The sequence below is a fragment of the Scyliorhinus torazame genome, chromosome 5 (assembly GCF_047496885.1).
Source record: "Scyliorhinus torazame isolate Kashiwa2021f chromosome 5, sScyTor2.1, whole genome shotgun sequence".
In the NCBI taxonomy this organism is placed as follows: Eukaryota; Metazoa; Chordata; class Chondrichthyes; order Carcharhiniformes; family Scyliorhinidae; genus Scyliorhinus; species Scyliorhinus torazame.
In genome coordinates this window covers 93,250,321-93,263,558 of record NC_092711.1, presented here as the reverse complement: position 1 = coordinate 93,263,558, position 13,238 = coordinate 93,250,321, and the positions used below count along the sequence as shown (strand labels likewise).

Genomic DNA, 13,238 nt, shown 5'->3' with positions numbered 1-13,238 from the left:
TCACGGTCAGTCCAGAAATAAAATTCAGGAAAGATAAATATTTCTCATGGTTTGAGTTTGCTGTGTGTAAATCCTCCCCTACGAATCCCCTGTAAAAGGAGTTTCCAAAATGAATCACTGTCGGTCCAGGATAGAAATTCACAACATTCTCTCCTCCTGCGTCCTGGTCCAGGATGACCGCTCATGCCCCCCGCTGCACACTGACCCTCTTGTCATCAGCAGTCCCCTGATTTGAGGGTGACATCTACTCAGGGTTGTGAATTTTTATTCTGGGATTTCATGTGGCTGAACAGAGTCGCAGAGCTTTGGACACATGGGACAGGATGTCCAATGAATCATAGAATTTACAGTGCAGAAGGAGGCCATTCGGCCCATCGAGTCTGCATCGGCCCTTGGTAAGAGCACCCTACTTAAGCCCACACCTCCACCCTATCCCTGTAACCCAGTAACCCCACCCAAATCATTCGGACACTAAGGGCAATTTAGCATGGTCAATCCATCTAACCTGCACATCTCTGGACTGTGGGAGGAAACCAGAGCACCCGGAGGAAATCTACACATAAAGAATGTACAAACTCCACACAGACAGAGACCCAAGGTCGGAATTAATCATAGAATCTACAGTGCAGAAGGAGACCATTCGGCCCATCGAGTCTGCACTGGCATTACCTGATATGGCCAACTCACTGAAATGTGGTTTATTCTGAATTGCCTAGCAAGCCACTCAGTTTAAGGACAATTAGGAATGGGCAACCAAGCTGATTTGCCCGTGACACTCACATCCCATAAAGAATAGAGAAAATCAAAGGGCTGTTTCCAGTGCCGGTTTCAAAGGAATCAGTACTGGGCCCTTCACTCCTGGTTAAATTGATTTGAAAGTAAATGTAGGAACACGTGGAAGAAGTTTACCTGTGACACAAAAATGATTGAACACTTGAGGAATGAGGAAGAACGCTGGAGAGAAAACAAGGCAAGGGATTACATGATAAATGGCAGGACAGGACTAGTATGACCAGAGCTAGATTCCTGTGCACAGGAAGATTGCACCAGAGAGAGTACAGAGGGGATTTAACAACACCAGCCAGAAATTGACAATGTTTGCTCTGGGGAAAGTTTGGATAAACTGGGACTGTTTTCTTTGGCACAGAAAGCCTGAGGAGAGACCAAAATGAAATGTTGAAAAGCAGCCTGGCTAGCTCAGTCGGTAGAGCATGGGAGTCTTAATCCCAGGGCCGTGGGTTCAAGACCCACGTTGGGCACTTCAGCTTCTTTAATCTGAGAACATTGAGCTGAACTGTTTTATGGGTGGCACGGTAGCACAGTGGTTAGCACTGTTGTTTCACAGCGCCAAGGTACCGGGATTCAATTCCCACTTGGGACACTGTCTGTGCAGAGTCTGCACGTTCTCCAGTGTCTGTATGGGTTTCCTCCCACAAGTCCCGAAAGACGTGCTTGTTAGGTGAATTGGACATTCTGAATACTCTCTCTCTCAGCCCGAATAGGTGCCAGAGTGTTACTACTCAGGGATTTTCATAGTAATTTCATTGCAGTGTTAATGTCAGCCTACTTGTGACAATAATCAAGATTATTCCAAATGAATAAAATTCTGGGGGATCATGGTGGCACAGTGGTTGTGTGCCTGCGTGCTGGGTACCCAGGGTCGATCTTGGCCCCGGGTCACAGTCTGTAAGGAGTTTGCACATTCTATCATTGTCTGTGTGGGTTTCACCCCCACAACCCAAATATGTGCAGGGTAGGTGGCTTGGCCAAATTAAATTGCCCCTTGATTGGAAAAATATATAAATTTACATTTTAAAAAAATTCTGAGGGATCTAAATAGATTGGATAGGAAGGTCCTATTCCCTTTGGTTGAGGGATACATATAAAAGGGGGCAGAGATTTAGGGAAGGACTAGGAGGTTTAGAGGGTGGTGAGGATCTGTGACATGCTGCCTGAAATGATGGCAGAAACCCTCATAACATTTAAAAAGTATTCAGATAGACATCTGAATTGATGTAACTTAAAAAGCTACAGACCACAATCTGGAAATTGAGATTAGGCTGAATACCTACTTTGTAGCCACGATGAGCTGAATGAAATGCAACAGGAACAACAAACTTTGATAAAATCCGGGATAGTAACTCTCACTACTAACAAGGTCAGCAGTTTGCCCACTTTAGCTGCCAAGTATGCTAATGTGGTAATTTGAAAATTTACCTGCATACATAAGAGTACAACAGCAAATTATTTAACTTCCCCAATGTGATCGGTGTAATTAGTCTCAAATTTAACCCGGAATGGTCATTTACATTTTCCCAGTCACTCTGATATCTGAAATCTTTATCGACGGACAGAACAGACAAACCATTTTACCTCCCAATGATATTCAGGTCCTGTTGAATCGAGTAACTCTGTCAGATGATGATGTGATGTTTGGATTGAAGTTCCCGTTCGCAAATCCTCCTCTTTCTAAAGGAGTTTCCAAAGGAATTTCACTCTCAGTCCAGGAGAGAAATTCACAAGGTTCTCTCTTCCGGGTCCTGGACGGCCGCGCATGCGCCCTGCTGCACCTGAGAAAGACGGCCGCGCAGGCGCCCTGCGGCATATCACTCCCTCAACAGATGACAGGGACCGATCAGAGAGAAAAACACCGATGCGGCCGCCCCATTCCGTACAGACACCGATCTGTATCAAAAGTGCCGGAAACAATTTATCAGCCTGAGGAACGTAATGGAATAATGGATAAGACTTCGTACTGTGCTCACCCCAGTCCAACGCCGGCATCTCCACATCATGGAATAATGGCGGATAAGGCTACCCGGAATGCCGGGCGCGTATGAATGCGCCCTATCTTCGTCACAGGAGCCAGAAAGCGCAGGCGTCAGAATGTCCCGTCCCCGGATGTCTCCCCTCCCTCCCCCCCCCCTGTGTGGAGCATGCGCAGTGCTGCTCCGGGCTGAGCGCAGTGAGAGTGAGTGCGGCTCCCAGAGGCTGAATGAGAGCCGCCGCGTGCGGGGACAATGGGGAGAACCCAACCCCCAATAAGACCCATTGGTTTTATTGTCAGTCTGCAGACAGGAGCTGGAGAACTGAACCCAGGCAGAGGAGAGGGAGGGAGAAAACTGGGAGTGGAGGAAAGAAATGGTGCAGATGGTGAGATGGGTTTGCATTTCAGCCCAGGGAGGAGGGAGACTGTGTGGGACGGGGATTGACAGCTTTGGAGGAACAAGAGAGGAAATAATGTTCCAGAGAAACTCGAATTGCCTGTTCAGAATTTCTATCCTGGACTGAGTGATGACTTTTGTAAACTCCTTTTACAGGATATTGGAAGTGGAGGATTGGCCGACAGAAAACTCAAACCAAACATCACATCGAAATCTGACTGTCACTTGATTCATCAGGAGCTGAATATAATCAGTCTTTGAATTTGGAAGGAGAAATATTTGTCTGTTCAGTTTCAGCGGTGCGACTGCAAAAGCACCGAGATATACATCCCTTCCCCGAGTGAGAGTGTTCCAGTGAACTGACTGTGGAGAGAGCTTTAACCAGTTACACAGGCTCAAAAAATGTATCACGTCATTCACTGCAGGGAGAAATTAAACGGCTGTTGTGTGTGGACAAAGCTTCAACCGGGAGAGACATAAAGACCCCTCACCACGGAGAAACTGTGGAAATGTGCGGACTGTGGGAAGGGATTCAGTTACCCATCACAACTGGAAGTTCACCGGCGCAGTCACACTGGGGATAGACCGTTCACCTGTTCCATTTGTGGGAAGGGATTCACCCATTCATACAACCTTTTGACACACCAGCGAGTTCATACTGAGGAGAGGCCATTCACCTGCCCTGTGTGTGGGAAGGGATTCACTCGGTCATCCCACATTGTGACTCACCAACTTTTTCACACTGATAAAAGACCGTTTACATGTCCTGACTGTGAGAAGAGTTTTAAATGTAAAAAGGATCTGCTGACACATCAACGTATTCACACTGGGGAGAGACCGTTCTCCTGCACCCTGTGTGGGAAAGGATTCATTCAGTCATCCCACCTGCAGACACATCAACTTGTTCACTCTGATCACAAACGTTTTAACTGTCCTGACAGTGAGAAGAGCTTTAAAAACAAAAAGGATTTACTAACACACCAATATGCTCACACTGGGGAGTGACCTTTCACCTGCTCTGAGGGAATGGATTCAGCCGTCCAAGTGCCCTACCGAACTACCAGAGAATTCACACTGGGAGAGGCCATTCACCTGCTCTGACTGTGGGAAAGGATTCATTAATTCATCCAACCTTCTGATACACCAGCAACTTCATACAGGGGATAGACTGTTCACCTGTTCTGAATGTGGGAAGGGATTCACACGTTCATACAACCTTCTGACACATCAGCAGGTTCACAGTGAGGAGAGGCTGTTCACTTGCTCAGTGTGTGGGAAGGGATTCACTCGTTCATCCAACCTTGTGAATCACCAGCGAGTTCACACTGGGGAGAGGCCGTTCACTTGTTCCACATGTGGGAAGGAATTTTCTCATTTATCTTATCTTCTGAAACATAATCAAGTTCACACTGGGGAGAGGCCGTTCACCTGTAATGTCTGTGGAAAGGGATTTACTCAGACATCTCACCTGCTAACACACCAACCAGTTCACAAGCGACTACAAGGTTTGGACTCTACCCTTATTGATGCTGTTAATTATGTCCAGGACTGAATCAGGTTCACTCTTGACTGTCTTAATCTGCTGATGAGGTTTAATGTGAAATAAATAAACTTGGTTGGAAACATTACAGATTTTTGTCTTTCCCACCTGAGTGTTTAACAGCACCTGGCTGGAGCTCAGAAAGGACAATCTGGAGGAGGATCACACGGCAGGAACAGAACTTCAGCCTGGACACAGTCCTTCAGGGTCACACTGAGAGGGACAAAAGACAATTGGGTCTTTCTCATCTCTCTTCACTGACAGCAAAGTCCCGGTGTGGGTTAATCCTGAGGTGTGAGAAAAATGTATTCCAGCTGTTCCCTTCCATGGTTCAGAGCTCCTAGACACAGAACAGAAGCACCTTTACAACTGTGTTTGGAGTCAGGAAGAACGACGGTGAATGCTAGAAACGTGCTGTCAAATCAGAGATTGGTGTAAAACTGGGATGTTCCTGATTGAATGTAAAGCAGCTGGTTTAAGTTTCTAGACTGAAAATGTGTTTGTGTGACAGTCGCAATGAATTAATTGAATAGAAACCTACTTTAAAAAGTTTGTTGAAGTCTGCATTAAAATAACAGCTGGAGGAGCTCACAGGAGCCTGGTAACTGCTGGGACAATTAGACAACAGTTTGATTCCCAGATAAAGAAGGATTGCCCAGCTAAATAATTCTACAGATGCTCTACCCTCTGAGAGAAGAAATGTCTCCTCATCTCTGTCCTAAATTTGAGATCCCTTACTCTGAGATTATGCCCTCTGGTCCTGGACTCTCCCGCAAGAGGAAACAAGATGATTTTTCAGGTTGTGTAACTGGTTAAAGCTCTTTCCACAGTCAGTTCACTGGAACACACTCACTCAGGTGTGTGTGTCTCGGGGCTTTTCCAGTCACACTGATGTTTGAAATCACTTCCCACAGTCAGAACAGACAAGCACATTGACAGTTTGTGATATTTAGATCCTAATGAATTGAGTGACTGTCAAGATCTTGAGTAGTATTTGGTTCGAGTTGCCCAGCTGCCAATCCTCCCGTCCTAATGTCCAAAAAATAAGTTTACAAAAATGATCACTGTAAGAATGGGACAGAAATTCACAACAGATCATTCTAGTTTCTATAGAACCTTCTTTCCTCTCTTGCTTTTCCCAAGCATGTGGTCCAGTCAAAATAAAAGACCAAAATCAACTAGAAATCCCAACAAAAGTTCCTAACTGAACCAGAATATTGTTCCCAGTATCTCTGAAACACTCTGTCCACCGAGGTATCCACTGGTTGTGGAAGGTGTCAAGCATTCCGGCGGGTACCGCATGCTCCCTCTGCAGGGCCACTGGGAATAGACAAGACCACGGGATAGAAGTCGGCAGCCAGAGTGACCACCCACCCACCCACCCATTAACACTGCCAGTTACTGTGGAAAGCCCCAAGTCGGCACATTCCGGCGCCTGTTTGAGTACACAGAGGGAGAATTCAGAATGTCCAATTCACCTAACAGCACGTCTTTCTGGACTTGTGGGAGGAAACTGGAGCGCCCGGAGAAAATCCACAGGGAGAATGTGCAGACTCTGCGCAGACAGTGACCCAAGCTGGGAATGGAGCTTGGGACCCTGGAGCTGTGAAGCAACAGTGGTATCCACTTTGCTACCATACCGCCCATCCCACCCAGCTACAATGCACTGTTTTAACCAGACCCAAGAGTAGATTCAAGATGTCACATTCGGCACAAAGATACTGTCGACTGTAAGATCCACAAACTCTGGCAAGGTGGCTGCAACTTAACAGGTTATTATGAACATTAAACTGTGGGCAATATCCGATCCTGTGACCAATATTTAGTTAAACACGGACCTGAAAGGAAACTTTGCAGCAACCTGTGAAGTTTAAATGTCTCGTTGTGTCAGGATGAACCAGCATTTGAGGAATATAAAATCTCTGGACCGTTGGTCTCCAAGTGCCGTATTGAACACAGGAGAATGAGCTCGAATTGGGACAGAGTGAGTGAGTGAGCATCGTAAACTGCGATTGTATCGGGGTGTTCTGGGTCTCAGAGTTGTAACCCTGTAGTTAATAGTCAGGGATGCAGTATAATAAACCCTGAGCAAAGCAAATGTGTGTGTGAGAAGCAACTGAAGCAGCAGGAAACGGCTGAACCAGCAGAGCTGAATGTCTCCCAGTGCAGCCACAGTACTGTACTTATTCCAGCTTCCAAGTCCACCTGAGAACCAACCTCCTGGCTATTCATCTACAAGAAGCTTCAGAGCCTCATGAGAATTATTTGTTTCTAAAAACGGTTCACTCCAACTAAAGGACCTGCTCAACAAGAAGACAACAGACCTGCAGAGATATAAAGATTGCAGTCTACATTCCATTTTCATCATTACAGCTTCAACTTGATCTGTACCTAATTTCTGTTATGTGTCAGTGAGTGTGAAAGAGACGAGAGACTGAGATGTTCAAACATCCAGGGAAATAGTGTGATAATAAATAACCTTTATTCCTTTAAAAATCATCAGTAAGCTTGCTGCTGAAATGTATTTTAAATAAAGAAAAATCACACTGAGGGTAAGGAAATATCACACAAACATCCTGATAATGGAATGGAAAGGACCACGAAATGTAATCAAACGCTGTATAACCCCCTTCAGGTTGCCATACAGAGGCTGCAGCCTCTCACACTGAATGTCTACGTAATTCAGAGACACCTCCAGCCCACAAACATCAGCTGCAGCTCTGGAAGTGGGCGAAACTTTAAAAAAAACCTGTTGCCCGATAAATTCTGGCGGGCACTAGGACCCGGCTGGGAACAGAAATTTTCAGGTCCCGCCATTAGCTGTTGCATCACCAAGACGCCAGCGCATGCGCTCTGTTTCCCCAAGATGGCGTCTGTGAACCAGGGCCTGGTCCCGGGAGAGAGCTGACCGGCGGTGATGTGACCTGAGGATCACCACACCTCAGGCAAGGGGCCAGGTTGGGAAGGCGGTGCCTTCAGGAATAACTGGGAAGGTGATGTTAGGTCAGTTGCTGCAGTCTGTGTAGTGAAGGTGCTGTCACAGTGGTGTGAGGTGAGGAAGTACAGGATTATCACCCAGCAATGATCAATTAAGGGGAATGTAAATCCAGCTCAGGCTGCTTTCAGATTGGAAAGGGAGCTAAGGTGTGTCCTTGGAGCTGGTGAATGTTGTGGCTTTGGCAGTTTCTCTATAAAGTCATTCTCATTTATTCCCTCCCTCTCCCACCTCTATCTTTAGGGTCGTAGAATTTTACAGCACGGAAAGAGGGCCTTTGGCCCATTCATTATAATCTTTATTATTGTCACAGGTCGGCTTATATTAACACTGTAATGAAGTTATTGTGAAAATCCCCTAGCCGCCACACTCCGGCGCCTGTTCGGGTCACAGAGGAAGAATTCAGAATATCCAATTCACCTAACAAACACGTCTTTTGGGACTTGTGGGAGGAAACCGGACCGGCACCTGGAGGAAACCCACATAGACACAGGGAGAACATACCAGACTCTGCACAGACAGTGACCCAAGCTGGGAATTGAACCGGGGTTCCTGACGCTGTGAAGCAACAGTGTTAGCCACTGCGCTACCGTGGTTCCCAGCATGGCAGCCAGTCCTCGAAGAACCTAATGTGAGCCTTACCCTCCACACCGTCTGACAGGCCGACGACTCGGATGTTCTTTCTCCGACCCTCGGTTCTCCAAATCCTCCAGGACCTCCGAAAGCCACTCGGTTGGTTTTCAAAGGATTGAATTTCGACGGATGCATCTTGCTGAACGTTCAGGATTCTCTCCTCCGGTTCATCGAGTCTCTTTTTTTTTCTTTTAAAAAAAATAAATTTCGAGTACCCAATTCATTTCTTCCAATTAAGGGGCAATTTAGCGTGGCTATTCCACCTAACCTGCACATCTTTGGGTTGTGGGTGCGAAACCCATGCAAACACTGGGAGAATGTGCAAACTCCACATGGACAGTGACCCAGAGCTGGGATAGAACCTGGGTCCTCGGCGCCGTGAGGCAGCAGTGCTATCCACTGCGCCACCGTGCTGCCCAGATCATCGAGCCTCTTCATGGTGTTTTGCCGCTGGTCCTCATGAGCACACAATTATTGAGTCAGCTCACTGAGCCTCTGGTCAGTAACATGGATAATGCCGGCAGTCATAATTTTCGCCGCCTCCATGAGAGCCCCGGAGAGCGCGGGATCGAGAGACCTACTGAGGGTCAGGCCGCCATGTTGAAAAGGTGGCTCCACCCCCGCTGAATCCACCTGCGCTGTTTTGTCAACAGATTTCTTCACTTTATTTGGCATAATCCTACTAAACTGAACCCTGACGTCTTCCAGGGACATGATAACAATATTAATTTAAAGATCAGATTACAGGTGAGTGGCACCAAAACCTGCGGAAAAGCAGCTACTCCCGCACCACAAGCCCGACGCCCCGGCACAGACAGATTTCTGATCGATGAGCGTACCAAGGGTTATGGGGAACTGGCAGGTAAATGGAGAGAAAGCTGAGATGAGGAGGGATTTATTTTCTCGAGGATGTGGTGAAGCTTTGAAATTCTGTACCCCAGAGGATTTACAGTGCAGAAGGAGTCCTTTTGGCCCGTCGCGTCTGCACCGCCCTTGGAAAGAGCACCCTATTTAAGCCCAAGCCTCCACCCTATCCCCGTAACCCAGTAACCCCACCTAACCTTTTTGGACACTAAGGGCAATTTAGCATGGCCAATCCACCTAACCTGCACATCTTTGGACTGTGGGAGGAAAGCGGAGCACCCGGAGGAAACCCACGCAGACACGGGGAGAACGTGTAGACTCTGCACAGACAGTGACCCAAGCCGGGTATCGAACCTGGGAACCTGGTTCTGTGAAGCAATAGTGCTAACCACTGTGCTACCCAACTGTGCTAACCACTGTGAAATGAGGGATAATGTGGGAAAACGGTGTTGTGGTAGATCAGCCAATGATCCCATTGAATGGTTCAGGCTCGATGGGCCGAATGGCATACTGTAGCTCATATTTGTTGTGATCCCCTGTACAGGATGCTGTGAGCTTGGATCTATCAATCAGCCTGAATCAGCACCTTCAGGAGAATAGTGAGGGTGAATATTAGATACAGCAGAGTGAGAATGGAGGGAGAGTGTGTGGGATGGTGATTTACAGCTTTCGGGGAATAAGAGAGGAAAAAATGTGACATAGAAACTAGAATTGTCTGTTCTGAGTTTTTATCCTGTACTGACAGTGATGAATTTTGTAAATTGTTTTTACAGGATATTAGACGAGGAGGAATTACAGACCGAAATCTCAGACGTTACGTCTCGACCTGACAGAGTCACTCGATTCCCTGGAACCTGAATATCATCAGCCTTTGAATCTAGAAGGAGAAATGTTTGCCCAAACTCTCAACTAAAGATTTCAAACATCAGTGTGACTGGAAAATCACAGAGACCCACACAACACACACCTGAGTGAGAGTGTTCCAGTGAACTGACTGTGGAAAAAGCTTCAACCAATTACACAGCCTGAAAAACATAACAACATTCAGAGTGGGGAGAGACCGTACACGTGTTGTGTCTCTGGACGAGGCTTCAACTGATTGTCCCGCCTAGAGAGACACGAAGAGATCCAAAACATGGAGAAACCGTGGAAATGTGGGGACTGTGGGAAGGGATTCAAAGCCCCGTCAAAGGTGGAAACTCATCAACGTAGTCACACTGGAGAGAGGCCATTCACCTGCTCTCAGTGTGGGAAAGGATTCACTCAGTTATCCGACCTGCGGAGACACCAGCGAGTTCACACTGGGGAGAGGCCGTTCACCTGCCCTCAGTGTGGGAAAGGATTTACTCAATTATCCAACCTGCAGACACACCAGCGAGTTCACACTGGGGAGAGGCCATTCACCTGCTCCCAATGTGGGAAGGGATTCAGTGATTCATCCACCCTGCGGACACACCAGCGGGTTCACACTGGGGAGAGGCCATTCACCTGCTCTCAGTGTGGGAAGGAATTCAGTGATTCATCCAACCTGCGGACACACCAGCGAGTTCACACTGGGGAGAGGCCATTCACCTGCTCTCAATGTGGGAAAGGATTTACTCGAGTATCCAAACTACAGACACATCAGCGAGTTCACACTGGGGAGAGGCCATTCACCTGCTCTCAGTGTGGGAAGGGATTCAGTGATTCATCCAACCTGTGGGCACACCAGCGAGTTCACACTGGGGAGAGGCCGTTCACCTGCTCTCAGTGTGGGAAAGGACTCGCTCAGTTATCCGACCTGCGGAAACACCAGCGAGTTCACACTGGGGAGAGGCCATTCACCTGCTCTCGGTGTGGGAAGGGATTTACTCAATTATCCAACCTGCGGAGACACCAGCGAGTTCACACTGGGGAGACGCAGTCCACCTCTCAATGTGAGACGGGATTGCATGCTTCATCGTACCTGCTGTGACACCAACAATTTCTCAATCGATTACAGGGGTTGGATTTTGCTGTTATTGTTTCTGCTCTACATCCAGGACTGCATTTTGTTCATTCTGACAGGTGGTCAGTGGGGATGGTCGGAGGGTTTCTTTCTGCTGGACTGGCCGGTCTCACCACTTTGCCTCCAGTGGGCTGATGCACTTTGAGCCTTGTTGCTAATACCTGGCTTCGAATTGTACAAGGATCACAGAGTGAAAGAGTGTTTGGAAGTGTGAAGATATTTAGTTTCCATTTCTGTTTCAAACCCCCTGAAGCATGCCACGTTACCGTGGACATGGGCCTTGATGGTTACATGGTTCTTTTGTTTAATTTATCTGGGTGTTCCTCACAGAAGGAAACTATCAGGGTGTGAGGGGCAAGTTGTCTGAGTGGACTGGGAAACTGATTGGTACAGGGAATGCCGAATATTTAAGGAATTATTACATATTTATCAGGGGGTTTGTTAGCTCAGTTGGCTGCACGGCTGGTTTGTGATGCAGAGCAAGGCCAACAGTGAGGATTCAACTCCCGTACTGGCTGAGTTTATTCATGAAGGCCCCGCCTTCTCAACGATGCCCCTCGCCTGAGGTGTGCTGACCCTCCGGTTAAATCACCTCCAGTCAGCTCTCTCTCTGTCAAAGGGGAGAGCAGCCTATGGTCCTCTGGGATTTTGTGACTTTTATTTCACATATATACAACAAATATAGATTCCTTTGAGGAACAAAAATCCAACAGGAAAAGTGATGTAACCTTGGTTAACAAGAAAAGTTAAAGATTCCATGAGATCCATTAGAATTCAGCAAAGGAGGACCAAGAAACTGATGAGAGCAAACTGGCGAGAAACATAAAAAACGACTGGAAAAGCTTCTCCAGGAATGTGAAAAGGAAAAGATTAGCAAAGACCAATGTGGGTCCATTCCAGGCAGAGACAGGAGAGTTTATAATGGGGAGTAAGGAAATGGCAGAGAAACTGAACAATGTGTGTCTGACTTCACAGAGGAAGATACAGAAATTGTCCCCAAAACACCAGAGAACCAAGGGACTGGCAGAGATTAGTATTGGTGAAAAAGTCGTATGGAGAAATTAATGGGCTTAAAAGTGAATAAATCCCCAAAATCTGATGATCCACATCCCAGTGTTGAACGAGGTGGCTGTAGAGATCTCTATTCTACATTCTCTTGACTCTATCTGTTACGGACAAACCTTTTGTCTAAGCCAAACGTTTCCTTTTTACATAGCCACAGAAGGTTTTACAATGCATTTTTAAGTATTTTGCCAGTTCACATTCTATTCTATTCTCCCTTTGTTTCTCAGTGTCTTGGTTGAAAACGGAAGTAAATCCTCGGGAATGAATCATCACTTTGGACAGGTTCTGAGACAATTTAAGTTTTGACTTCCAGGACAGAGTAACTATAATCGTGGAGTGATTTTAGATTGTGTAAAAGGGCAAAGTTCTAGTTTATAGTTTACTGTGTAGGTTTCCGAGTTAAAGTAGCTTCTAGCTTGTTTGTTGCATTAAAAGTCATAAAACTTGAAGTCCCGTCGTGTGATCTTTTAATTTGTTGACTGGGAATTTGATTTTTTTATAACAAGTTGCTGACCTTTATGGAGATCCTAATCCACAAGTTTTGTCTTCCTATTTGAGCCTCGGGCACCTTTCTGTCTCTATTGCTCATGTCAATGACAGCCAGGTGATGGAGCTGAGGGCTGAATTCAGCTGAGAATAACAGGGCCTGTGTCCCAGTTGGGAAACTGCCATGGGCGTCGCTAATAGGGACTGGAAGGTGCTGGAGGACTGACTGGGAATTGCACTTCCAACCGTTCAGGGGCGAGGGCCACCGTGGGCTGACGGTGATATGACACCCAGGGTTCAGTGCCCCAGTGTCCAAAGCAGGGAGTCACGGGAACACGGTACAGAGGAGCCCACGGGAACACGGTAGAGGAGCCAAAGGGAACCATTTGGGACCAGAACATTGTGAACATCCTGTTACTCTGGTTTTCTTTGATCCTCAAGTAATTTTCTGTTAGTTTTTTTTTAACCACGTTCTGTTTCATCAATAAACTTTTAACAGGAAAA

At 46.8% G+C, this 13,238-nt stretch overlaps 1 protein-coding gene and 1 non-coding gene across 5 annotated transcripts; both read left to right on the top strand.

Moving 5' to 3' along the window:
• Positions 1–1,186: 1,186 nt before the first annotated feature.
• On the top strand, positions 1,187–1,259 carry trnak-cuu (transfer RNA lysine (anticodon CUU)). Its single transcript has one exon. It is a non-coding gene; the product is annotated as a tRNA-Lys (tRNA).
• Positions 1,260–6,101: 4,842 nt separating this feature from the next.
• On the top strand, positions 6,102–13,238 carry LOC140418961 (uncharacterized). 4 transcript variants are annotated; one of them, XM_072502655.1, is made up of 3 exons: positions 6,102–7,756; positions 8,013–9,079; positions 9,970–13,238. In XM_072502655.1, the coding sequence occupies exon 3, from the start codon at positions 10,332–10,334 to the stop codon at positions 11,148–11,150; it is 819 nt and encodes a 272-aa protein (XP_072358756.1). In that variant the 5' UTR covers positions 6,102–7,756; positions 8,013–9,079; positions 9,970–10,331; the 3' UTR covers positions 11,151–13,238. The 4 variants fall into 4 exon arrangements, with proteins under 4 accessions (XP_072358756.1, XP_072358758.1, XP_072358757.1 ...); XM_072502657.1 differs by lacking the exon at positions 8,013–9,079 and having other exon boundaries at positions 6,102–7,697; XM_072502656.1 differs by lacking the exon at positions 8,013–9,079 and having other exon boundaries at positions 6,102–7,707.

Excerpts from the sequence above, each read along its gene's own strand:
- LOC140418961 (XM_072502657.1), top strand. The coding sequence starts at position 10,332 with ATGGAGAAACCGTGGAAATGTGGGGACTGTGGGAAGGGATTCAAAGCC.